General features: G+C 35.7%; 2 protein-coding genes across 4 annotated transcripts; one reads left to right on the top strand and one right to left on the bottom strand.

Annotated features, from left to right (window-relative positions):
- The first annotated feature begins 9,419 nt into the window (after positions 1 to 9,419).
- zswim2 (zinc finger, SWIM-type containing 2) lies at positions 9,420 to 19,454 on the top strand. Its single transcript, XM_088930646.1, has 9 exons — positions 9,420 to 9,569; positions 10,599 to 10,675; positions 11,223 to 11,263; positions 12,084 to 12,303; positions 13,276 to 13,527; positions 15,361 to 15,445; positions 17,794 to 17,864; positions 18,165 to 18,333; positions 18,642 to 19,454. Exons 1-9 carry the CDS (start codon positions 9,420 to 9,422, stop codon positions 19,452 to 19,454), a joined length of 1,878 nt encoding a protein of 625 aa, XP_088786772.1.
- On the bottom strand, positions 19,426 to 23,412 carry LOC148821907 (uncharacterized). 3 transcript variants are annotated; one of them, XM_088930647.1, is made up of 6 exons: positions 23,336 to 23,412; positions 22,623 to 22,926; positions 21,566 to 21,712; positions 21,178 to 21,354; positions 20,958 to 20,999; positions 19,426 to 20,615 (listed from the first exon to the last, which is right to left on the bottom strand). In XM_088930647.1, the coding sequence occupies exons 2-6, from the start codon at positions 22,909 to 22,911 to the stop codon at positions 20,356 to 20,358; spliced, it is 915 nt and encodes a 304-aa protein (XP_088786773.1). In that variant the 5' UTR covers positions 22,912 to 22,926; positions 23,336 to 23,412; the 3' UTR covers positions 19,426 to 20,355. The 3 variants fall into 3 exon arrangements, with proteins under 3 accessions (XP_088786773.1, XP_088786776.1, XP_088786775.1); XM_088930650.1 differs by lacking the exon at positions 21,566 to 21,712; XM_088930649.1 differs by lacking the exon at positions 21,566 to 21,712 and having other exon boundaries at positions 22,623 to 23,396.
- Positions 23,413 to 24,358: the final 946 nt, after the last annotated feature.

Below are 24,358 nucleotides of genomic sequence, written 5' to 3'. Positions count from 1 at the left end.
TACATCTCTCGGATTTATCTATCACCAATTTATTTCTTCTGTATGTTTTATTATAAACACAATTCCTACAAATATCATTGTAATTGGCATTACAAAGAGCCATAGTACTTTAACTGTTAACCAAATGTGTCTGTACATAAATTTGATCTTTAAAATAAAGTAAAAATCTCGTCCTTTAGATGCAATAGCATGTTCTGTGATAGCCTGTCCCTACATACAGTAAACATCTTTTCTGTTACTCCAAAAATTAATTGTACACTCCACAAAATACTCTTAGTTAGCAAAACCATTTAAGCTCTGGGTTTAAAAAATGAATCATTTACAAGTATTTCTCAAAATACTTTCAATGTTATAAATCTCCTGGCTAAAAAACTCTTCTCAATCTTGTCAAGTGAATGCAACAATTTATCAAAATAAGCACTTGTAACAGCATCATTATTTATAGAGACGGTCACTTGAGAGCTGCTTCACAAGCCAGTCTATATTTACGAAACGAGAAAAAAAAAGTTTGCCATTATATTCCCATGGATCTGAGCTGTCTTGGTTCATAGACTGAAATAAATTAAATGATGCAAACCAGTTGCCCCACCCATTGAGCAAATTATCATCAGAAACCCGCTTATCCCTGTTAGGGTCATAGCAACACAGAGTCTATCCCAGACACACACAGCTCAAGGCAGTTGGCAGGCAGATGAAATGTTTAAGCAAGGTCCTGACTACTTGAGTGTTAAAGATCCCATGGCACTATTTGACAGCAAAGGAATGTTAACCCTTTTCTCCTGGCTAACTTCCACTGTGAGCCAGAAAAAAAGTGACCTACAAAAATGTACCCCTTAATTCAAATGGAGAAGTAGTTTCACCAGAATGAGTCCCCTGTACAAGTGAGAAACAGCAAGAAAATGTATCCACACAGAAACAGTGCTTGAAGTAGACTGATAGTGTTGAATATGCAGTACCAGCATATCTGTTTTTTATTTTTGGTTTCTGGCACTTGTTGAGTCTGTTCAAACCTTTCAAGGACCTATATACATTCATTAAATAAATGCATGTTCAAATTGAAACATCTGTTTATAACTATTGATTTTAATCACGTCTGGTGAGTCCTTGCTTCTACACTACCATTCCCAGATTACAAGAGGGGCACATGATGTTGCAAAAGATGCAGCAAAAATATGAGACTGGTGGCAACTTTAAAGAAACCAGTATTAACTAGAATTTCAAACTAGTGCACGGCTAAATGGTAGAAAAGGAAAGAACTACAGATTCAACATGTTTGCAAAGGAATGATGTGGAAACAACAACTGCATTGTCTGTATCTCAGACTACTAGTTGCTTTTCCTCAGTATCAGATCACAGTACCAGATTGCTGGGCAAAAGAACAGAGAGTAGATTTCTGCCAAACCAGTGAATGTCTGGTTGTTAAGAAGAAAAAGTTAAGACTCTAAACTTGTAAAGCATCAAGTCACTGTGAGAGCATACAGCACAAGGCCTGAAGGTGTCAAAGGAGTTTTGCGAGTACTCTATTACTTGGGAGAGACAGATCTCAGCAACGAACATCTTTATGTAAGAAAATGACCAATCACAAAATTAAATTGCTCACTTGCAAACCCATGGATAAAAGTATGGAAAATCAGAACTCATTCATATGTAAAATGGAGCCTGAAACAACATATTGTTACAGCTATAGGTAACAGGAAGTGTCTCTAAGAGTTTAGATAAAGTGTGTAACACCTGGCAGAACAGGGAGATAGGTTTCCATTTATTTTGTGTGATTTACTGTAACTGGAGGTTGTACTGCATTCTGTTTTATCTAGAAGACAGCTTATCTCTTATTTTGGCCTCTGTAGGCATTATTCAAGAGTTTCATACTTGGTAGTAGTCCAGTGTTAACTGGGTGATTAGGACTAAGTGATTAAGACTTTTTGCATAATGTTGTCACGATCGTAATCCCTTCTCTTAAGGGTGCTCCGGCCCTTTCACATTTTTGATGATTTCATGCACCTACCTCCAATCCTGCCCCTCCTTATTTAAGCCGGGCGCTCTCGCTACTCTGGGCTCTGCATTGAAAGACAGATGCCCGGAGGCCTGCCTACCACCAAGTCACTCTACGTCTGCGGCTTGAGGGTATAGGCCTCCTATCAGCGTCCTGACCCAGCTGTGTCCGGGGTTCAGAGCGCCTGGCCTCATCATCCTGTTTTTATTCCCCGTCCCTGTACCGGATCCAGTTCCGGTTTTTAACACTGTTTTGTTACGTCTTGGCTGGATCACCCCATTTGGACTTTTGGACTTCGCCCCGGATTTCCCCCCTGGACTCCTTGGACTTGTTCGCCCTGGCTACACCCCTGAGCACCAGTTCACTATTGTCACACCCCCCTGTCTGTCAACCCCTCCCGATCCTTACCGTCTCCTCCCTGTCGTCCTTTTCCACTTACTTCCGGATTATACTGTGTGCATAGGGTCCAGAACTATGCTTCATAACAAATTTAGTGTTTCATGTGTCTTTAGCCATAACAACTACCCAGGTATATTCTGGTGAAGTTATTTCAAGCTGTGGGTTGTGAGTAATTATTTTACTTATTGAAATGAAATAAAATTAATCAAATTTAATTGCATGGACAGTTCCAGATTTTCACCATTTTCTTAACTCCCCTTACGTAATATGGAACGATCTGTACTACCTACAGGATTAGAGAATGCACCCCATCCCAGAATCAAACAATAACTATCATTCCACTTTGCTACCCATAATGTAAAACAGTAGATTCAAAACAAACTACATATACCACAGTGAATTTTATGGGAAGACCTTCATTGGTAAGGAAGGAACATAAAGTATATCGGCTTTCTAAACTATCATTTATCTTTTAGTCAAATGTTCCTTACCAACAATTACTACCAAATCATTTGCATTTTGCAGCTGATACTGAGGTCAAGGTTATGCTATCAGTAATACTGTACATTAATGTACATTAGTGTAGAAAAGCAGGGGTTGGAAACACGGGTGAATTCCCCAGGGATGTGGTCATCTCATTTAGGAGCATTTCAATCTTCAGATTCTCATGGGAAAATCACTGAATTGGCTGCACCTGGAGACTAACTCCCTATAAAAGCAGTTCCTAGGACAGTCAGCTTGCCTTTTCACAGACCCTTGTGGTTTAGCAAGACAGTGAGTATTTAAAAAGACAATTCAGAGATAAATGTTTTTGTTAAGCACTACAAACCAGAGAAGACTTATAGCAGGATAAAACCGGTAGCAGGCTTGTTAGTTTTCCAGGTCAGGGCGCCAATAAGTAAGAAGATGGTTAATGAACGCACCTGGCTGACCAAAGGAGGTTATTGCCACTGCTAACAGGGGAAGATACAATTATGGTTCATGTGGAGATCCCCTGCCACACTACCAAGAAGAGGGATCTTTCACAATACATTTGTCACACAGTGAGAAGACCAGGTTAACAATTATTGTATAAGCATATATTAATATTTTAGCCGATTTCCTTCCCTTGTGAATTGAAGAAGATATATTTTGCTTTTTCAGTTCTTCAGACATCATTTCATTGTATACATACAGTAATGTGGCATTTCCTTTGGCTGTCTGTCTTAAAAGTAGTCAGCTGAACATAGTTCAGTGTGTGAATTTTAATAAGACTAAACAGTTCCCCGTGTAATATGAAATACAGTATCTGCTACCAGCAATAGCAGCCTAGATTAAAGCAAAACCTCAACCTTTATCAAAAGTTATGCATGCAGTACTTTGAAGCTACAGATAAACAAAAGGTTCATTATCAAGTACTGGGTTTGCAATTTGTGATTGTGCATGTAACTTTCATTCATACAGGTCAAACCAGGAAGCTGCAAATGAATAAATAGAAGTTAATCGGGAAAGCAGAAAGAAACAGGAAAAAGTACAGTACATTTCATTTGTTTGTCACACATTAATGGAACATTCTAAAGTACTTTGTTCTCCTAGTTGTTCTTTTCTTTGACCTTTAGAAAGGTTTCAAGTTCAAGAGACATGGTGGCAACAGTTAAAACAACTGTTAAGGTGGCCAAGGGCATCCTGACAAAAACCCAATAAAAAAGTTCTTTAGGAAAGATAATGAATGTTTAAGAGCCAGCTGGTAACGTCTGTCTTTTCAGTACAAGCAAACCTTGGTCTACAGCTATTTTCATGTTCAACCAAAGCAGCTGAATTGCACAGTCAATGAACTTCAATTACTCTGCTGGCAAGAGATAAAGACATCTTGACCCTTTTTGTATACACTTTATACTGCATATGTTTATGACCTCCCACAGCAAGAGCCTAATATGAAACAGCAGACACCAAAACATTAGCCAGTACACAATATCCAAACCACTGAAGCCTGGAACTGATTCATTAAGTTATATTTGATGATGAAAGTGTATTGCTTTCAGTATGGGTTAACTTTCAAAAGCACAAAAGGGGTTTGTTGCAATCATCTGCTAAAGCTAAACAATGTTTATCTGCTTTATATTATCCAAATCATTATTTCTTCCAAAAAAATAAGAATGTAGATATTTACATCAAGTTTTTAACTTTTCCCATTTTCTGTGCATTAGGACCATGTTAGAAGAGTAGACCATCCTGAAGCATCATGGTAGATCTTTTAAACAGTGAGACTGGACCCCTGAGGCTGGAGCACTTTCGAATCAATGGATGATACACATTTAAAACCATGCATTTAAATTACTCCTGACCCACTTACAGGAGCTGAAGGCCAGTGGAATCAATATCCACATGGTGAAGTTTTATCACAGATTAATCAGCTCAGACATGCTGCTTCACCATATAGGCATTTTCTGAAGCTGAAGTATCATACATCATTTTCAAGGCAATTATCTTTTAATGATAAAATAAAAATGATAAGGCATTTTCTACCAGGTGTGAAAGTAGTGGATATTTGATCTGATTTACATAGCAGACAGAACACAAGACAAAAGGAATGCCCTGGGATGTACAGTTCCAAGAAAACATTTGTGAACCCCAATACAATAAGGGAATTACACCAATTCCAAAACTAAAAACTAATATTTTCTTAAATAACCCCAAAAAATTATTTACCAATTCAATGCGTTTTGAGATAAATTGTGAATGAAGTAGAAAACATTGAATAATTAAGAATATGTGAATGTGAACTAACAAGTGAACCCACATTTGACTTAACACAATTAAGAGGGTAAATAGAACCAGGTTGTAATTAATGGATAACAGTTAATGAGTTTGGGTAACCCTGTCATATATAATGGTCAGAAACTATGGGATTATGGAATTTACCATACAAGTTAGTGTAAAAATACCTGATCATGATCAAAAGAGATTTCAGAGAACCTTAAAAAAAGCAAGTGAGGAACATCTGTCTAGAGTAGGCCACAAAACCATTTCTAAACATTTGCCAGCTCCGTCCACAGTTAAAAAGCTACAAATGTAAAATATTCAAGACCATATTGCCTCTACCTAGAACTAGTCTCCCTAAGAGGAAAATTATCCAGGAAGTAAAAAACTTTAACAGAGTACCATCTGAGGAACACAAGGGCTTTTTCACTATGGCTAATATCAACGTTCATGCTTTCCTCCTCAGTTTTTGACCATGAGAAATGTTTTGGATTGTAAAAACAAAACACTGCATTCCAATATAAAAAAAAACCTCATCCCAGACTTCCAGCATGTTGGTTAGAGTGTCATGATTTGGAGCTACTTTGCTACCCAAGCACACAGAAGGCATCATCATTAACAGAACTGTGAATTGGGTGTTCTGTCAGCAAATTCTGGAGTTTAATGTCTGGCCATCCATTTATCTTCTGAAGCTGAGCTAAAAGTGAGCCATGCAGAGAACAATGATCCTAAACAAACAATTGTTTAAACTAGTGTGTACTGAGTAGCTAAAGAAGAAGAAATTTTATTTCTGCATTTGCCAAGTAAAAGTCCAGACATAAACCCCACTGAAATGTTATGGTAGCACCTGAAGCAGAGAGTTTGTGCAGGGAAACCCTCAAATGTCAGTGACTTGAAGTGGCTCTGTAAGAAAGAATGGGCCTAAATTCTTAAAAGCTGATGCAAGAGACTGATAATCAGTTACAGTAAAAGGTTTTGCTGAAGTCAATTCTGCTCAAGAAGGTGCCACCAGATACTGAATCTAAGAGATCACATACAGTACTTAATTACACAAAGATATAATTAAACTTGGATCATTCATTAATTAAATAATCCAAATATATCTTTTATATTTGGATTGCTATATTTTATATCTTTGTCTTACACATTTAATCAAGTTATATTCATCTTTAATTAACCTTCATAAAGTTCTAATTAGGTATAAATGTATATACATATGAGAATATGGACCTGGGGGTTCATAGACTTTTCATCATAGTATAGGTTGAAATGAATGCTTACTTTAAGAGTTAGTTATAAAATATGTAATAAGATCAGATGTCTCTTCCACAAAATAGAGTTAACATACTTTCATAATCTGGAGGTCTAACACAGATTTATGTTTCCAAAGCTTACAAAATGAACTCTGCAGCTATTGTTCATCTTCAGCACATCTATTCATTAGTGCCACAGTGTAATGAGTTATTTAATGAAGTTTTCCAAATATCCTGTGGCACACCTGTAGTAGCTTTTATTAAGGGGAAAACACATGAATAATAAAATAAATTGAGTCTGGATTGAGCCGCATTCGAAAAACCACACTATGAGTATCCCACTCATATCATGGTATATAGTCTACCCATGACAGATTATAAATAACCTACAGTAAACTCATGGATTGATTTGGTTCAGGTCACAAGCAAGCCATCCATCTTAACGACTTTAAACAGTCTATTTCTGGTCTGACCCACAGCATAGAGCATTTAATAAAATTTCATTTTCCTAACCGCTTAATCATCTTGTTCCTTCATGGCTTTGTATTGAAGAAGGCTGTGTTAAATAAGCCATGATTAATAACTTCACGGTTATGGCTGATGGAAAGCTTGTGTAAAATTCTCATAACTGTTTCATGCTTGCGGGCAAAGACAAAATACATTAAACAACAGCATCCTCTAGTGGTAATTCAGTTTCTGGTTTTGGATTTGTATTTGTTTCTGTAAGATAAAAACTGTTCTGTTCAGCAGTACAATCTAAGATCTTTTCAAATAAAATAATGAGTACTTTAAGATTCTTAAAACCTTTTCTATTTTGGCCCATGAACAAAAAATGTTTTAATTTTCTTGTTCGTTACAGTAGGCAAAACCTGCAATATCCATCCATCCATTTTCTGACAGCTTCATCCAATTCATGGTTGTGGGGTAGATCCAATCACTTTTATTAGCCATATACAATTTCTTGCATTAGTCATTTGTCTTTTCACATACTCCAGCTTGCTCTCTATGAGACACACAGGTACACAGACAGGGAGAGAGAAGCTTCGGGTCAGAGCGCAGGGTCAGCCATTTATATGGCACCCATGGAGCAGCTGGGGTTAAGGGCCTTGCTCAGGGGCCCAACAGAGTAGGATTCCTCTGCCGGCTGTAGGATGAGAACCGGCAACCTTCCAGCCACAGGTACAGACCCTTAGCCACAGTGCCACCCCTCTGCCCTAGCCGAAGCCTGTCCCAGCAAGCAAGGGGCACAAGAAAGGATACACTCTGGATGGGACACCAGTCTATTGCAGGACACATACTGACACAAACGCAGATATGCGTACACTCAAACCGGGGGCCATTTTTCTAGAAGCCAATTAACCTGCCCGTATGTCTTTAGACTGTGGGAGTAAACAGGTGCATCCAGAGAAAACGCATGCAAACATGGGGAGAATATACAAACTCCATTAAGACAGCACCCCAATTCCTTATTTGAACCCAGGGCAAGACAGCAATGCTAGCCACTGCACCGCCACACCACCGCAAAATCTATTATATATATTTTCTCTAATTGATCAAGGGTGCAGATACTGAACAACTTCAAGAAACTCATATAATCCTTACCAAGTATTGATTTGTAACTATGTATTTATAGTGTGTCCATTTAGCGCTTGAAGCAATCTGGGACAACAGTACCTCAGGATAGTCAGGAATAGTGCCAACATGAATGGATGTTTTCTCTCTCAAAGATGTCAAAACTGACTTTAACATTCCTTCTTGTCCTGATCTCTGAGCAAGAGTGATGAATCATGACCAATTGTGTGCTGGTTTCTATTTTAGTTTGACGGAAACTAATGATTAAAAAAAACACAGTATTTAACTGGATAAAGTTACTATTGGATTACTTTCATTTTATTCATATCCTAACCAGGGACTGATTCTCCAATCTTTGATTGTCAAATTCCTCATAATTTACAGGTACTTGAATGTGCAACAAATAAAAAAAAAGTGTTTTGACCAATTATCCGAATAGTTAACTCCATTAAAGACCTGAGACAGAATGAAATTCAATGGCCTACAAGGCCTAGTGTTGATCATCAGTTATTATGTGTATTGTGACTGTATAAGCAAAATGTATTCACTCGAATTGAAGTTCTGACGTTTTTTTTCTTCTTTAACGTTAACAGTGCTATAGAATATATATTTCTACCAAAACAAGACATTTTCTGCTAAGCCTTAAATCGTCTAGTTTTATCCCAAACAAACGAATTATGTTTTCTTAGTTGTTTGACAGGAATAGAGATCAATTATACGCTGAAAATTAAGATCAGAGTTTCGGTAGTGGAGCTTTCGTCTGGTATTAATCGTTTGAGAAGCATTTAGCTATCCTCAGATAATTACACTATACAAAAAAAATTCTGTTGTGGCTGTTATTAGAAAGGAATACGTTCTGGCAAGTTTTCCCAGACTGGAACCGTTACCATGGTAACCGTAAACAAGCATTCACGTGTTACTTGCTGAGTCTCTATTATCGCTTAAGTAACTTGAAAACAGAGAAAATAAATACATTATGTAAGTAACAAAGTTACCATCAATAGAGCCTGTCCTTTCTTATTTTATTTTCTTTGCACAAGATGTTAACTGCGATTCAAGTTTATTTTCAAATTTAATCATCGCAAGCAGGAAAGGTAACGAAAGGTAAGTTCGCTTCCTGACCCTTAATGTTCTGGAAACTAGGTCATTTTTTACTGTATTATCCATCGAACTAATGATTTAGAATCGTCTACGGCACGCCAATGAAAGGCGGTATACAAGTAACACTGTTCTTGACGCAAAGTTTAATTTCCTTCTTAAAAATTAATTTAGAAACTTCTTAAGAAAGTTAATGAAGACTTGCGTTTATAGGGGAAAAAAATAAAGTAATGTTATAAAGAAACCTGTTTGCTAATGCGTTTGATTATTATGTTGTTTGACAAAATACGATATCCGTTGAAAACCTATACCTATTCACTGTATTTTGTTCTTTTTTTGCTAGGGACAGAGGCACACCTCTCATTATGTTCCGAAACAGCACTTGGAGAAAGAGTGTGAATGATTTGGTTAGCTGGCATCAAGACCAGGCTTTAAATACAACAATATTTATTCTTCGAGAGTTTGGGCCTACTGGATTTCTTTTGAAAGAGGAAGGGGAAACAAAGAATTTTAAAGTAAAGTACAAAACTATATGAAAAAGCTTTCATAATTACTTGTATTTGTACTCGATTCAGAGTGTTTAGTTACAAGCTGATAAATACTGAAATAGAGGTTTCCTCCGCTAAACATTAAACAAAACTGTTACTCCCTTCATTTCCTTTTGCCTTTGGGGTAAATTAAACAGGACAGGTATTCAGTCAGCTGAAGCATACTTTAAACTACACAGAAAACAATTCATTGTGAAACTAGTGCATACCCTAAGCCATATTTTTAGATAAGCTATGAGTTAGTTAACGAGTGAGATTTGCAAAATGATAAAAGCAAGTATTACTGGCACAAAACACTAAGTCAAGTGTGCAAACTCAAAAACATTTTTAAATGTTGCTCTAAACCACAGCCTAGAACACTTTTTATAATCATTCATGTGCCTATTAATTGGTCTTGTTGAAAAAAATGTTTTATTTTTACATTTGTTGTATGTGAGAAAAAGTTTTAGTTGCTTATTTTTTGTAAATTTGACTTTTCTATTAACAGTGTGCTAGAAAGCCTTAATTTAAGGCAGTGCAACCTGGAGAGAGATAGAGTAGTGTCTTTTGGATTTCAATGCAGCTAAGCTCTGAATGACTCAGCTTTAATGACCTAAGAAAAAAAATGTATTTTTTATTGGCATAATAACAGCTTAAAAACTTTTCCCAGCTCTTCTTGTGCTGATGCTTTGAAGACAACTACAGTAGAAAACCTGTAGATACACCAACTGTAATGGGCCAGGATTGGGCACCCCTGTTAAATAAAACCCAATATGACTATCTGTCCTTAAAGATATTTCTGATAATTACAGATTGAATAACCTACTTCCTACCTAATAACCTAACTCCCCTTTCCTCACTTAAAATAGTAGCACATTGAAATGAAAATTATCTTAGAACCTCATTTTCAAGCATCTTAGCTTTTCAGGAAAATTAAACCTTACATGCAAATACAAATTTAGACATTTTTGCAATATCTTAGTATTGTGTAAAGATCTGTAAAATCTTCTTTCAAAGGTATGTTTGGGAGACCCTCATAAGTGTACCTGCTCCGCATTTCTGAAAGAAAAAGACCTTTGCAAACATATCTGCTGGTAAGAGCACATAGTCTTTACTGTTTGAAGCAATTTCTTGATTTTTTTTTTTTACTTGTGTTTCACTATTTCTTTGTTGTGAACAAATTATTTTGTTATTTTCCAAATAGAGCCAAACACAATGCATATAGAAAAATAATATTTCCCTTCTCACAAAACCCTTCATCCATTGAGTTTCTCTCTCAGAATCCTACAGTATCTACATTATGGTCAAACAGCTACTGTACTTACAAAAAGAAAATGACACATTCAGCAGTCCTAAGTTCCATTTAAACAATGTAAAATAGGGCAGGTTTCAGCGATACCAGGAGACAGAATGCCTTTCAACATTGTATATTGCTGTATGTAGTTGATACAGTATATTGTAACAACAATATAACTACATATATTTGCATACAGTGTACAGTTAACAGTAATATGGGTAGAAGAAATAGACCTAGATATTTATATAGGTCTAGACATTTCCATTTCTCATCAACTTTTTACTGTTTTTAATTTATAGTTTACAGACAATATACCTGATCATTTTTTCTAATATTTTTTCAAGGGTTTTATTGAGAAAATTCAGACTACCTCGAGTTCATGAATGTAAGTTTTTTGTTATTGACAAGACAATGCAGAAAATTAGGTTTCCAATTTTGTCTATTTTCAGAACAATGTAAACAAGTTATATTTTAATTGTACAGTCTTTTTAGTTCCCCCCCCCCCCCGAAATAATTACTATAAAACAAAAAATATTGTATCCTTTTAAAAGCATCTGAAATTTTTAGAATTGCCTAGCTGTTCTATATGTTATTACATTAATTTACTTAATGTAAGAGTCCTTTAACCCATTAATACATTTCAATATTAAAATGAAATAAATTAACTGTCCCTGCTGGTCCTATTTTTATGGTAATCATCATTTTAAATATTTTCAAATTATTTTCATTCCTACTGGAATGAAATCATTACTGGAATTTTATTTTGCTTTTGAAATACGAGTTACATATTTCTATGGGTTTAGTTCCTGTAATTTTGACCATATTCATGATTAATTGCTTTTTGAAACAATGCATCAATATGCTAGCAGTGTTCATTTTAATTTATTATGTTGAATTCATTTGGAAGTGGACTACACTTTATTTTCCTCGATTCACTTCAGGGTTGACAAACAAGAAGTGGTTCACTTGTGTTCACCTTCATTAATCATGTGAGCTCATCTCCTATTATACTGTTTTCAGTTCTCCCAGTGGTCACAGTTTGGTTCAGTCCATTTGGTCTGGCAATCACTTTGGATGTTCACATTGTTCCCCAAATTACCTGAAATGAGTCTTAACAAAAGCTCCAGTGTGAAAATGCCCAATAAAAAGGACTGTGGAAAGCAAGACATGTGGTAAGTATTGATTTCTCTTTTTTTTTTTGGCAGACAGTTTCCAACTGGGCCTGGTAGAAAGAACAATAGCACAAATACTTCAGGGAGAGCACAGCGTACAGACTCCTCAGCCAAAAGAGCATTCATCAGAGCAGAAGCAAAGCACAGCTGAGGAAGATGGCTGTGCAAGACAGAAGGAGATTGCCACTGAAGACGTCTGTCCCATTTGCCAGGAAGAACTGTTAAAGAAAAGGCTTCCTGTGTCTTACTGCAGGTGAGAAAACTATCAGCTATGACTGCTAAACAGAAAACTTTATTAAAAGAACATGTTAATGGCCTTTTCTATCATGAAGAGCATTATTTACCACCTTGCATGCAAATCCATTTGTTTTTGTTTTACATCTTAAAGAGGAACTGTAGTCACAATTTCTCAAACAGGTTATTAAATCTCTGTAAGAAAATAAGTTAATTGATGGTATGACAATTTTACAAATTCCAAATTAAACAATTTGGAACTTTGTAAGAGTACTGTACAGTTGCCATGCAGTCTAGAGTTCTTCCTGCAGCTGTAATGACTAATGTACTAATGTAATGTGATGTACGAGCAAATAAGTACTGTTCAGGTTGTGAAGCAGCCATTTCACCGTAGAAATGTTCCAATGCGTTCTTAATACCGAGTTAAGAACAAGTTGTATTTGTCGGCAAAACCATCTCAAAATCAAGAGCAATCCAGTACTTCTACTGGATTGGAAGAGATGTATTCACAATCCTGCTTGTTTACAATGTAATAGAACTGCTTCACCTCACCAGAAGTTATGTGGAGCTTTTTATTTTGTGATGTAAATTGGGGGGTTTTACATATTACAGTGTACAGCTTACATTCATTTTGATTCGAAATGCATTTGATTTGAATTTCATTTTCAAAAGCCGATTCATTCCAACCCCAAAAAATAAAAACAGCTTTACATTTCCCCTTTAAATCTTTCTGACTTGCGTCTCAACAGCTGTCCCACTATGTTCTATCGTTTACTTTGAGTACGTCACTATAAATGACTGAAGCTGTGTTACATGTACACATGGAATTACAAACTAGATTCATAATTTATTCCCCTTTGGTGGCACATTATGCTTTCCCATTTCATTTAGCATTAGTTTTTATTTCCTTCTAATATTTAAGTATGATGGTTTAATTTCTTGCTCAGTCTGGTATTCTTAACCAGTTAAGAAAGTTTGCCTTTTCCTTCAGGTATGGGTGTGGCAATAGCGTTCACATTTCCTGCATGAAAATCTGGGCAGATCACCAAGCCAGATCTGAGACAGACACTATGGTAAAGTGCCCTCTCTGCAGAGAGGATTTTGCGCCCATGAAGTCTCTGCTACAGCAAGTTAAAAATGCTGCTAAACTCATAACTGCAGCAGAGAAGGAACGGCTGGATAGACATCTAGGAATCCCCTGCAACAGCTGCAACATCTACCCCATTAGCGGCAAGTGTTTCAAGTAGGTCTTCATTTCTTTTGAATATTTGTAAAGAATTTTCATTCAAATAGTCATTGTTTGACAAAGTGAGATCTTCCTTGAAATGCAACTACCTTTTACAAACAAAAGTACTGATTTTGCAATTATGATCCCCCAACATTTTTTAATTTTCCCCATGTTAGCATACAGACACTGATTTATGAATCATTAGATATTTGTCTTGATTCTTTAAACACCCTAATATTACAACAGAGTATTGATAAATTATCAAGAAATGTTCGGTGCACCAAGAAAAAGAAGCCATTTTGTAGATTCTTTAACTAGTGGCAGGAAAGTGGCTACCATGCATTATTTAGACATAACTTAACTGAAGAGTGAAGCTTCAGGGATTATTTGACAGAAGTGATAGGTGTAAGGAATTATTACAATAGGGTATAAGAACAAATAGGTTTCTTTGATTAAATTGCCACAAGGGGGTAGTACAGGATTATAAATGGGAAAAAAAACTACAAAAGTTTAGGTGTTCACTTATATTATTGTTAATAAATATAACAAGTAAAAACTCCTTACACTTATATAGCACTTTTCTGGACACTCCACTTAAAGCACTTTACAGGTAATGGGGACTCACCCCCACCACCAATGTGTAGGATCCACCTGGGTGATGTGATGACAGCCATAGTGCAGCAGAAGCTATCGGCAGAGAGGAGAACAGAGTGATGAAGCCAATTCATTGATGGGGATTATTAGGAGGCTATGATAAGGGCCAATGGAAAATTTGTTACACCCCTACTCTTTGAGAAACACCCTTGGATTTTTAATGACCACAGAGAGTCAGGACCTCAGTTTTATGTCTCTTCCGAAGGACCGCATCTTTTTACAGTATAGTGTCCCTGTCACTATACTGTGGCATTATGACCCACACAGACCACAAGCTGAGCACCCCCTGCTGGCCCCACTAACACCTCTTCCAGCAGCAACCTCGGTTTTTCCCCCAGGAGTTCTCCCATCCAGGTACTGACCAGGCTCACACCCGATTAGCTTCAGTGGGTTGCCAGTTGCGAGTTACAGGGCGATATGGCTGCTTGCTATTTTTAATCATCCAGTTTCTATTTTCTACCCATTTCCCCTAGTTCAGAAAATGGCACGAGTCTTTGTGTTTTAGATATGGAAACAAATTCATTAATATTATAATTAATCCCATAAATTAATTTTATAGGAGTAGCACAGTGATGCCGTGGTTAGCATTCCTTACCTCACAGCACTAGGGCTCTGGCTCCATCCAATTTCCACATTGCGATCAGTGTAGAGCTTTTGTTCTTCCAGTGTTGGTGTGGGTTTTCTCCGGGTACTCTAGCTTATGGGGGGAGAAAAAAAAAAAACCAACCCTGGTGTGAGTGAATGCATGTCTGAGTGTGCCCTGTGATGAACTGGTATCCTGTCCAGGGTGTATCCCACCTTGCATCCATTGCTTGCCATTAGGTGCTCTAGCTCCTCCATAACCCTGAATTGGATGAAAAGGTTAGAAAGTAGCTTTTTGTATCTGTACAATGTATATGGGTATGTTTAACTTTTATTTTGGAATTTTAATACAATCTGGTTCAAGGTGATCGATTTAAAACACCTCTATATGAGAGAAGAGTTAAGCAAGCTTGGGACTACATCATGTTTCCAAACATTCCATAATGACCAATATATCCTCTATTTCACCTCAATCACAGACAACTGGCACATTTCAGTACTGTTTCATTAATGAAATTAATTGGGTTTTCACTCACAATGCAACAATTTGAATGCTGATTCTGCTAACCAAGCTTGCAATAGCAGAGTCAAAGATTATTTTTGGCCATGTAGATGCATGGTCTGCAGCAATTACCACCTGTGTGAGGAATGTTTCCAGAAGAAGTATCATCCTCAACACAGCTTCGCTTTTCGTTTGGTAAGTATCATTTGCATTTGTTCCCCCCCCCCCCCAATACTATGAACTGATTTTTGTTTATATACATATACATTTGGGCACTGACCATATTTTAACAAAGAAACAATCACACAGTGACTGTACAAAAAATGCTGTTCTAGTTCTTTTTGACAATGTCATTAAGACAACAGTTTTGTTGTAGAAGAGACTTCTGAATACTTTAACATTTGATTTGTAGACTAACTTTCATTACATGTACAGTAAATATTTACCTCAGTTATCACCGTGTCTGAGAAGACATAAGTGCTGTTGTCTTATTTACTGTATTAAGCCTAAAAAAATGTTTAAATAAATACATTTAGTTGACAATTGGGCATCTACTAGTTTATTGAACACTTTTGTGAATACATAATTCACTTATAAATATATTGCAAAATATAAAATGTATATGAAATATTTTATACATAGTATACCATGTGAAAAAACATTTATTGCACTTTAGAAATTACTGAATTACAAAAACTATTCAGAGCACTGAATAAGATAGAAGATACCATTAATTTAATCTGTGATGGTAAATGTCAGAGACAATTAAGGTAATTCATAAAACTAGATGGTATGGCTATATTGTCCCATTAAGTTACCATAATGACCAATCATCTCATACTGGTATGAGAAAAGTGAAAAACATTACCCAGCAAGTGTCAAACAACCAATAGAAGTTAGTATGTAAAAAGTGTAAGAGTCTGCCAATGTAGTTGTGCTAATGACTTGTGGGAATCAAACTGACATGACAGAAAGGAGTTTGTGAAAAACGCATGTAAAGGAGGGAAACACTTGGCATGATCAGTGCTGAAGTGGTGTGCAACTGGCCATCTGAACATGATTTTCATATTCAAGTTCCATAAATATGCTTGTTCACTGAATGAACATAGAAGAGTTGTGCCCTGCTCACGACTGGTATCCTCTCTGAAATGAGCCCTTTGCTTGCTGGGGTAGGCTTTGACTTATGATGAAAGAAAAAAAGGCACGATTTTTAAGTTTGGAACAGCAGAGTGGAGAACTGGCTAGAGTGCTGGACTGAAAGGTTGCAGGCGAGATGCTGTTGTACACTTTAGCAAGATACTTGCTCACAATTACTCCAGTAACTATCCTCCTGTATCATTACTCTCCAGGTTGTCATTCAATTGATAAATGAGAATGTTTTTAATTGACTTACCAGGTTTAAAAAAAAACATTTAGAAAGTTTCAATTCTAGAGCATATTTCAAAACCAACCACTATGATAATTAGTGATCATTACATCAGTAAGACAACAGACACTTGTAAACAAAGGCTGAAAGCAAAGTGAAATCGATACTCCAACAATAGGTTTATCCAAAAATACTGTATAATTCTGAAGATTTTTGTAATTATACTATAGTATAGGAATTAGAGGTAATTCATCAACAATTACTGTATACAAGGTTTTGAAACTTGTATAATTAGAGGTTTGTTTCCCTAATTCAGCTCCTCAAAAGATTTAAATGTTTTTTTTCCCCCCCTTTTGAACTGAAGCATTTGTCTTGTGCTTATGCTACCACATAGAGAAACCACCACTTCTCAGGGTAGAGGCCAAGAAATTAAAAGACATCAATTCCTTTTCTTCTGAAAAGGACCTTAATATTATTTATCACTATTTGAAATATACTTCACCATCAGAACTGAAAATACTTACGAGATTCCACTACAGTACTTCTGTAGCGCAACATGTTGTGATGGTGTCGATTGTGTTAGGAAGCTGTCCGAGCACCGGCAGAGCGCATATTGTCTTCCGTGCGGCGTGCCGGTGTGTATTCGTCTGCAGAGGTTTCGGTTCTCTGGTACAGGAGAGAAATCTTTCTCTGATCGGAGAAATTAGTTTGTGCCACTGATGAGGGGAACACATTCGGTTCTGCCACGAACGCCGTCTGTGGCCGCGTGGGGATCTTTAAGCGAGCCCTGATTAGCGTCAGGTGTGGAAGTGGGAGGTGTGTTCCACTGTCACAATGTTTATTAATTAAATTAACCTTAACAAAAAGAATGTCTGACATGACATCAATCACACCAAAATAGAATATAACAGCAGTACGTTTGGCCACTCAAGTCTTTCCATCCCTGTAAAAATCATTTCTACATATAGTAATCAATTCCTTTCAGAAGCACTTTTGTCAAGTGCAAAAATGGCTTTTCGATCACACTAATAATATAACTACATGCCTGTTTATGAAATGGGAAGAGATGCATCAAGGAAGTAACTGCTTCTGCTGCTATTTTAAAGCAAATTATAGATTTCATGAATAACCCCCAAGGAGTTTCATCATTGCTTGTGATTTTAATTGTATTTTCTAGAGAAGAACCCAAAAGTGGCAAGCAGTGGAACATTTTTATGACCAGCCTGTACTTCGGAGAAACCAAGAAAGGCAAGTTAAGAATTCAATCATTTTAATATCCACTGTACTAAAACAGTAATCATTATTTATGCCCTTACCTGCAGTCACTTTGACAGTTATTTTTAAATCATACTGACATTTTTAGAGGTTTGCATTTTAGGTTTTTGTCATGTTTATTGCTTTTACAATTTTAGACATTAACTGCAGTTGGGTCACGGTTATTCTAATGACTTGACTTCTACATAAATTAGTTTTATATACGTTTTTAATAAGTTTTGAAAACAACAAAATATTATAACAGAATAATGTAGTACTTTATTTTTCAATTAGTATTTTTACAGTCCAGACTGAAGTGATCCCTGAGCACATTGTGAAAATGTTGCCATCTGTGAAGGTGAGACAGAGCAGCACACTGCTGGAGCCTGGGCAACAGTGTAGACTCTGCTTGAAGAGCTTTAGCTTGGGGCAACTTGTAAGACAGCTGCCTTGCAATCATAAGGTAAAGATAAATGCATTCCTTCTATATTCTGTTGAGTTGAATTGATTCTAATAAACATTCTAATAATTGAGTGGTACATGCTTTTTATCTTGAAGGCATAAAAAAGCATTGTGAACCAAAGATATTTTTTTGATTATTTCATATTGTTTAATTTCCTTTGCATGTTTAGCTAGTATTGGTGTATTCTTCTATCAATCCATTTTTTAAATACAGTATTGTAAATTACTTCTGTACGAGTTATGTATAACACTGAAAAAGTCCCTCACTTTAAGGTTGCACATATATTATATCAGCTTTTTTCTCTTCAGTTCCATAAAGCCTGCGCTGATAAGTGGCTTCTGCAAGAAAGCAATTCCTGCCCAATAGATGGTCAAGTCATCTACAACCCCATAACATGGAATAAAACAACAAGTACAGACAAAACTACAGTGACCTCACCATCACAGTTTCAGACTCAAATGATGGGACAACTCCAACAAGAACTGTTTGTTCCGGGGATAGGACTGTCGCTTAAAACAGAAGGCAGCAAGGGGCCTTATAAACCAAGGAATGCAGATGAGTGCACTTCACCACCAGTTACAATTCAACAGGATAGTGTTCAGAATGGCCTTCAATGTCTTCATTTAAATAATTTACCCACTGGTGGGCATGGAACAAAACCAGGCTTTTTAGGGCAAGCAAAACAAAAAATGCAACCAAAACGAAATTTAAGACCCTTCCATCAAAGGAAGTGTTATTCCTCTGAACCTGGAAGAAGTGAGGAGGATAGCAGCAGGCACGCGGTATCTGCAAATAAAATCATGAGCTCAACTATTAGAACTCCAGGATTAAGGCATGAAGATGATTTATTGAATGCTGAACGTGTGGAGTTATCTGCTGTTAAGAGAATAACTGATAAAAAACATGAAGGGTTGTTTGTCGGGGTGAATCCTGTTAGATTGGACAGTGCTTTACAGTGCAGAGCTAGCAATCATCCAAAAAGAAAAATGTCACAAACGAGACCATTGTATAGAAGACCCACAGATAATATTGAGACTGTGGTAGGTATAGACCCAACTCTCAAAATGGATGGAATCTCAATGAATAATCCAATTCAAGGAAACAAAACAACAAAACTGTAGGATTTATTATTATAAATTTGTTATATAAATTATTATTACAATATAATGGTAACTCAACTAAGTAATATTATAAAAGCTTTTCTTAATCTCAGTACATTATATGCTAATATTTGTGAAATAAAGAATGAACATTTACAAAGCTTTACTTAGAAAAAAATAATATTACCAGAGCTGAAGTCTGTTAAATGGTGAGTGATATTCAAAATGATTAAAAGAAACTGAACTATTGACTTTTAGGTCCAAATGTTCCCTTCAGGTGAATTAAAAGGGGACAACCTGCTGGGGCAATAAGTGTAAATTAGAATGAACATTTTGTCTGTAGGCACTGTGTAACAATGAGTTCATAAAATGTAAATATCTGAATCATACAGAGAATTTCTTAAAAATATACTTTAAATACAAAAGCTCTTTTCACATTTCACCAAAACATTTCATAGAATTATCACAGAACTGTAAACCAAAGAACAATAATTAATAAGTACAGTGTGGTGACAAAGTAAGTACCTCACAGAGTTGCAGCAGTTTTGTAAGGAGCGGTGGGCCAGACTTCCTCCCAGGTGATGTGAGAAACTATTAAAGGAAATGTTTAATTCAACTTACTGCTGCTAAATGGGGTGCACTTACTTTTTCACACGATATTGAATGCTGGCTGATTTTGTGTTATACATTATGACAAGGTAGAATTTGGTGTGTTATTTATCAAATGAGGTTAGATGTATCCACTGTGAGGACGTGGTGAGGACTAGGTGAAGGTCAAATATATCCAAATATGTTGTAAACCATAAAATCATAAGGGAGTGTACTTGCTCAGCACACTGTAACTACTGTAAATACCTACCTGTCATTAGTCTACTTTCAAGAAAACACATCTGTTTCATACTTTTATGAACCAGTCCTCCACTTATTCACCATAAGTGGTCAATATGTCCTCCATCACATGTGGTTCATGTTCCAGAAGTGCCTTGAACACCTCCTCAGCTTGCTTTTTACTCTGTGTGTGCTCCAGGATTTTTCTCATCTTGTCTTGTGGCGTCCACTGCGTACGGATAATTGTAACTGTTTCAGGATGCAAGACGTTGCTTATCTGGTCAGTAATGGGATTCACATTTTTAACTTTCTGAACTAAGTCATATTGGTGGGTCTTTAGGAACTTGCCTTTATCTTTTAAGTTGGAAACAAGAAAAAAAAACCAATGTCAATATTTATGATACTTGCATACTTTCATTAAAATCATCATAGAAAACAAATTAAGTGAAAACATTATTTTGAAAATAGTGGCTACCCTACAGGTTAAGACAGCAGCTCAATAGATCAGGCTAATCTGAACCTCATATAGCAATATGTAAAGCATGGTATTTTTACTATTTGAAACCTGAACTGCAACTACATGAAATGAGAGCTGTATACTGTAGTTCAAATATCTGCTTTATTTAAAAAATAAATAAAGAAGTGTGTGATATATTGCTGTGTATGTCTTGATCACTAAAATAGAATACTTCTGACCTTCAATTGATAAGGCAGGTCCTTTCTGAAAACCCAAGGGAACTGAAAAAGACAAATTATAACTTTTTAAAGTGATTTATATTAGATGAGTTTACCATAATTTATTTAAAAGTATATGGAAATTATTTTTCCAATATGTATATCATACAAAGTGTTTTACTTTTTTTTGTCTTAGAAATACAGTCGTTAGAAGAGAACTACTACAACCATTGCTGATTACCTGATAATATTGGCTGGCAACTGTTAGTTCTTGTTTGGTTAATGGTTATGGGCATGTTCACCATTCCAGTTATCTCTGAGCCGTGTATAATTGGGGCTACCACATAACTTCCATCAGAGGCCGCTATAGTTGAGTAAACTTCATGTTTTCCAGAGTAGTAAGGTTTAGCACTATTACCTGTTGAAAAAATAATAATGAATTACTTTATCACTATTAAATTTGCAATGTATAAAATCTCATGTTTGATTCTAAAAGCATTAACAACCAAATACCAGATACTTTTAGCTGCCCTTTACCTCATGAAGCATGAAGTGAGAAAACTAAGTATTGTAGGTGTGGTGCAGGTTTTGGCTGTAGCATAAAAGCTTCTGTTGATAACTGTACTTACAAGATGGAGAATTTCTCTTGCCATAGTTGCTGGGAAGTTTAGTTTGTATGTTTATAGCCATGTTAGTCCCTTGCATTTTAGAAGACATAATACAAGGGGCAATAACATTACTTCCTCCTTCAGCCTGCACAGACTGATAAAATGACACTGTAAAGACAAGTTTTAAATTCAATTACAGTATCATGCATTTACTGTACATGTGTAAATGCATATTATGCTGGATCTTGAGTGCACCAAGACACATAGCGTATTAATGAAGAGGAGGCATATATTTATTGAGTTCAATTATTTCACTTTGTGTTATTTGTACGAACAGATTGACATAAAATATTGAAATATTAGTATATCTAATCAAGCAATCAAGATAAATTTGCCATTGAATTGGTTATTTATTTAAAAAACATTAAAAAACTAAACAACATATTCTCATCATTACAGTTAAGATGATGTAATAACTTGTGTTTAATATGGTCCTTGATCTAGCTCTGCATATGTTCTGGCTGATTTGAAATGATATTCAATTAACAATTTCAGTGTCATTTATTTCAATGCACAGAGAAAGGAGTACATTCATTAAAAAAAACATCAGTGGCAATTATATCACATTTGTTATTATTTTTAAGCTTTCCATTGGCTGCCCTGTAAGAAGAATATCATGTCATGCTCACAGACACAATTATGAGTTATAGATGTGTTATCAGATAGCACAATTCTATTTAAAATTAAGATAAAATAAGTAATACAAAAGTCTATAACATCAATTCATAGAAATTTTTTTAGGAAATTAAGTTACATGAGTTTCGGAGTACAAAGGTACAAAAAAGTCTGATTTATTAAGAGTAAAACAAATAAGATATGCACAGTTTGTGTTATCTCCGTAAATTGCATGGAATCTGTTAGAATTAGTGTTACATCACAGTCAATGCAATTGTATGAAATTCATTTTACATTGGAAACGATCTGCGAAAATGAAATAAGGTTGAAGTTTTTCCGTCAAAAATCAGATTAGCAGCGTGCAATTTTGAAACAGATTAATATTTAACACAAAGATAGGTACCTGATCGTGGTTCCTCCGCCTTGCGTTCCCATTCTTTTAATTGAGGATAGGTTGCTTTTACATTTTCTATTTTGAGGATATCTAAAAATTGATTACATAATTCCTCCGTTTTGCCCATAATAAGGTCAAGAAGATCAATCACTTTTTGCACTGGTCTTGATACATGCTTTAGTTCATTGTACTCTTGGTCGGTTAGGATACTTTTACTATGTGCGTGCTGCAAAATGTAGTCAGGCTGTGCACTAAGCCAATCAATAAGGTCTACTTTGTTTCTTTTAATAACGTTCATTATTGCTTTGTAAATCTGCAAAGGTAAAATAGCATGATATAATTAAAACCGAAAAAACATTTTTTTCTGTGTGTTTTCAAAAATATCAGTTTGGTAATTAAATAAAATAACGATTAATTCAGTAGTAATTACACGTTCAATAATATACTGTAGTCCACTACTGTAAAATTTCAAAATACTTTTTTCACAAACAAAATGGCAAATAAGTATGTGATATTTCAATTGCATAAAGTAACACGCTTTGCACTACGTTTTAAACAGGCATTTCCTGTCACAGAAGAGATGTTTCTAGTGTGGTAAAACAAGTTTAGAAATAAAGAGTGTAATTGGGTTATGGGATTCTTCAAAAATTGAAATATCTTTTCCAACTAATTTGGATTTTTTTTAAACCGTTGATTTAATAAAAACAAATAAAAACGATTACCACATTTGATTCGGTTTCACTTCCTTTCTTAACTCGCTGTTGCTTACATTATCGCGATTTTACAATCCGGATGTTCTTGGGCGGAGATTAAAATGTGTAATCTTCTAAACACGTTTACTGACTTGGTCTTTCGTGGTTTTTAGCCGTATTATACATTAGCAAACAGTGCATCTTATTAACTGTATTGCAGACAACGGAAATGTAATATAGTATCTAAGACAGCAATTACAAGAAAAAATACACCAAAATATCTACAAAATGGTTCTTTATGGTGTTACTATACGCTTCATGTATTAACCTACATGTAAGGAGTTAGGTGTCACAGGGATAAATGCTATATAAATATAGAGAGATATTAGTGACGTATTCAAGCACAAGGTTTACAGGTTTATCAGTGCAAGTTAGCTGGTGGTTTCACTATCTAAAAAGGTCTTGATTTAAGACCCATCAATTAAGGTTAGTCCAGGTTCAAGTCCAAGGTGCACCTCTGTATGAGCTGTAAAACGTTAAGTATGATCAAAATGTTATATTGATATTTTCAAAGTCATTTACAAAAAGATTGGATTCAAACAGCAGCAACCAGATTATATCATACAAGCCTGTCAAAAAGGAAGAGAATCTTAATTATCATTTAACTTTAACAATTGCTTAAGGAGTGAAATACACATACATGTATACCAGTAATATATTATAGTAATTACCTCTTTTTTGAAACTCTCAGTGGAGGCACAAGTGACTGAAGCACTTGGAAAATACCTAAACCTTCAAGTATTTCCCTCTTCGTCGCTTGCACATGTTTGTATTACCTACATCTTCAGAAATTAGTTTTTATTCTTCATAATGGGGCACACTTGTATTAAAATTATACTTTAGTGAAGTAATCCAGCAAAGCATCGGGACTTGGGGGTTCTAATTTACTGCAGAAAAATGAAAAACTGGTCATTGATAAGTAATATGCAAAATACATTTATGCGGCACAACATAAATGTTGTGTCTTTTAAATCTAAATGCAAAATAAGCCAA

This window comes from Atractosteus spatula, chromosome 13 (genome assembly GCF_055471065.1).
Source record: "Atractosteus spatula isolate fAtrSpa1 chromosome 13, fAtrSpa1.hap1, whole genome shotgun sequence".
Classification (NCBI taxonomy): Eukaryota; Metazoa; Chordata; class Actinopteri; order Semionotiformes; family Lepisosteidae; genus Atractosteus; species Atractosteus spatula.
Note: the sequence above shows the minus strand (reverse complement) of the source record. Positions and strands in the feature narration are given on the sequence as shown.

Bases quoted from the DNA above. Each gene is read 5' to 3' on its own strand.
- LOC148821907 (XM_088930647.1), bottom strand. From the start codon at position 22,911: ATGAACGTTATTAAAAGAAACAAAGTAGACCTTATTGATTGGCTTAGT. The intron at 21,355-21,565 runs GTAAGTACAGTT...TTTTTTCAACAG, and splicing joins CAAGAGAAATTCTCCATCTT to GTAATAGTGCTAAACCTTAC. The intron at 20,616-20,957 runs GTCAGAAGTATT...CCAACTTAAAAG, and splicing joins ACCTGCCTTATCAATTGAAG to ATAAAGGCAAGTTCCTAAAG.
- zswim2 (XM_088930646.1), top strand. From the start codon at position 9,420: ATGTTCCGAAACAGCACTTGGAGAAAGAGTGTGAATGATTTGGTTAGC. The intron at 9,570-10,598 runs GTAAAGTACAAA...CTTCTTTCAAAG, and splicing joins GGGAAACAAAGAATTTTAAA to GTATGTTTGGGAGACCCTCA. The intron at 15,446-17,793 runs GTAAGTATCATT...TGTATTTTCTAG, and splicing joins ACAGCTTCGCTTTTCGTTTG to AGAAGAACCCAAAAGTGGCA.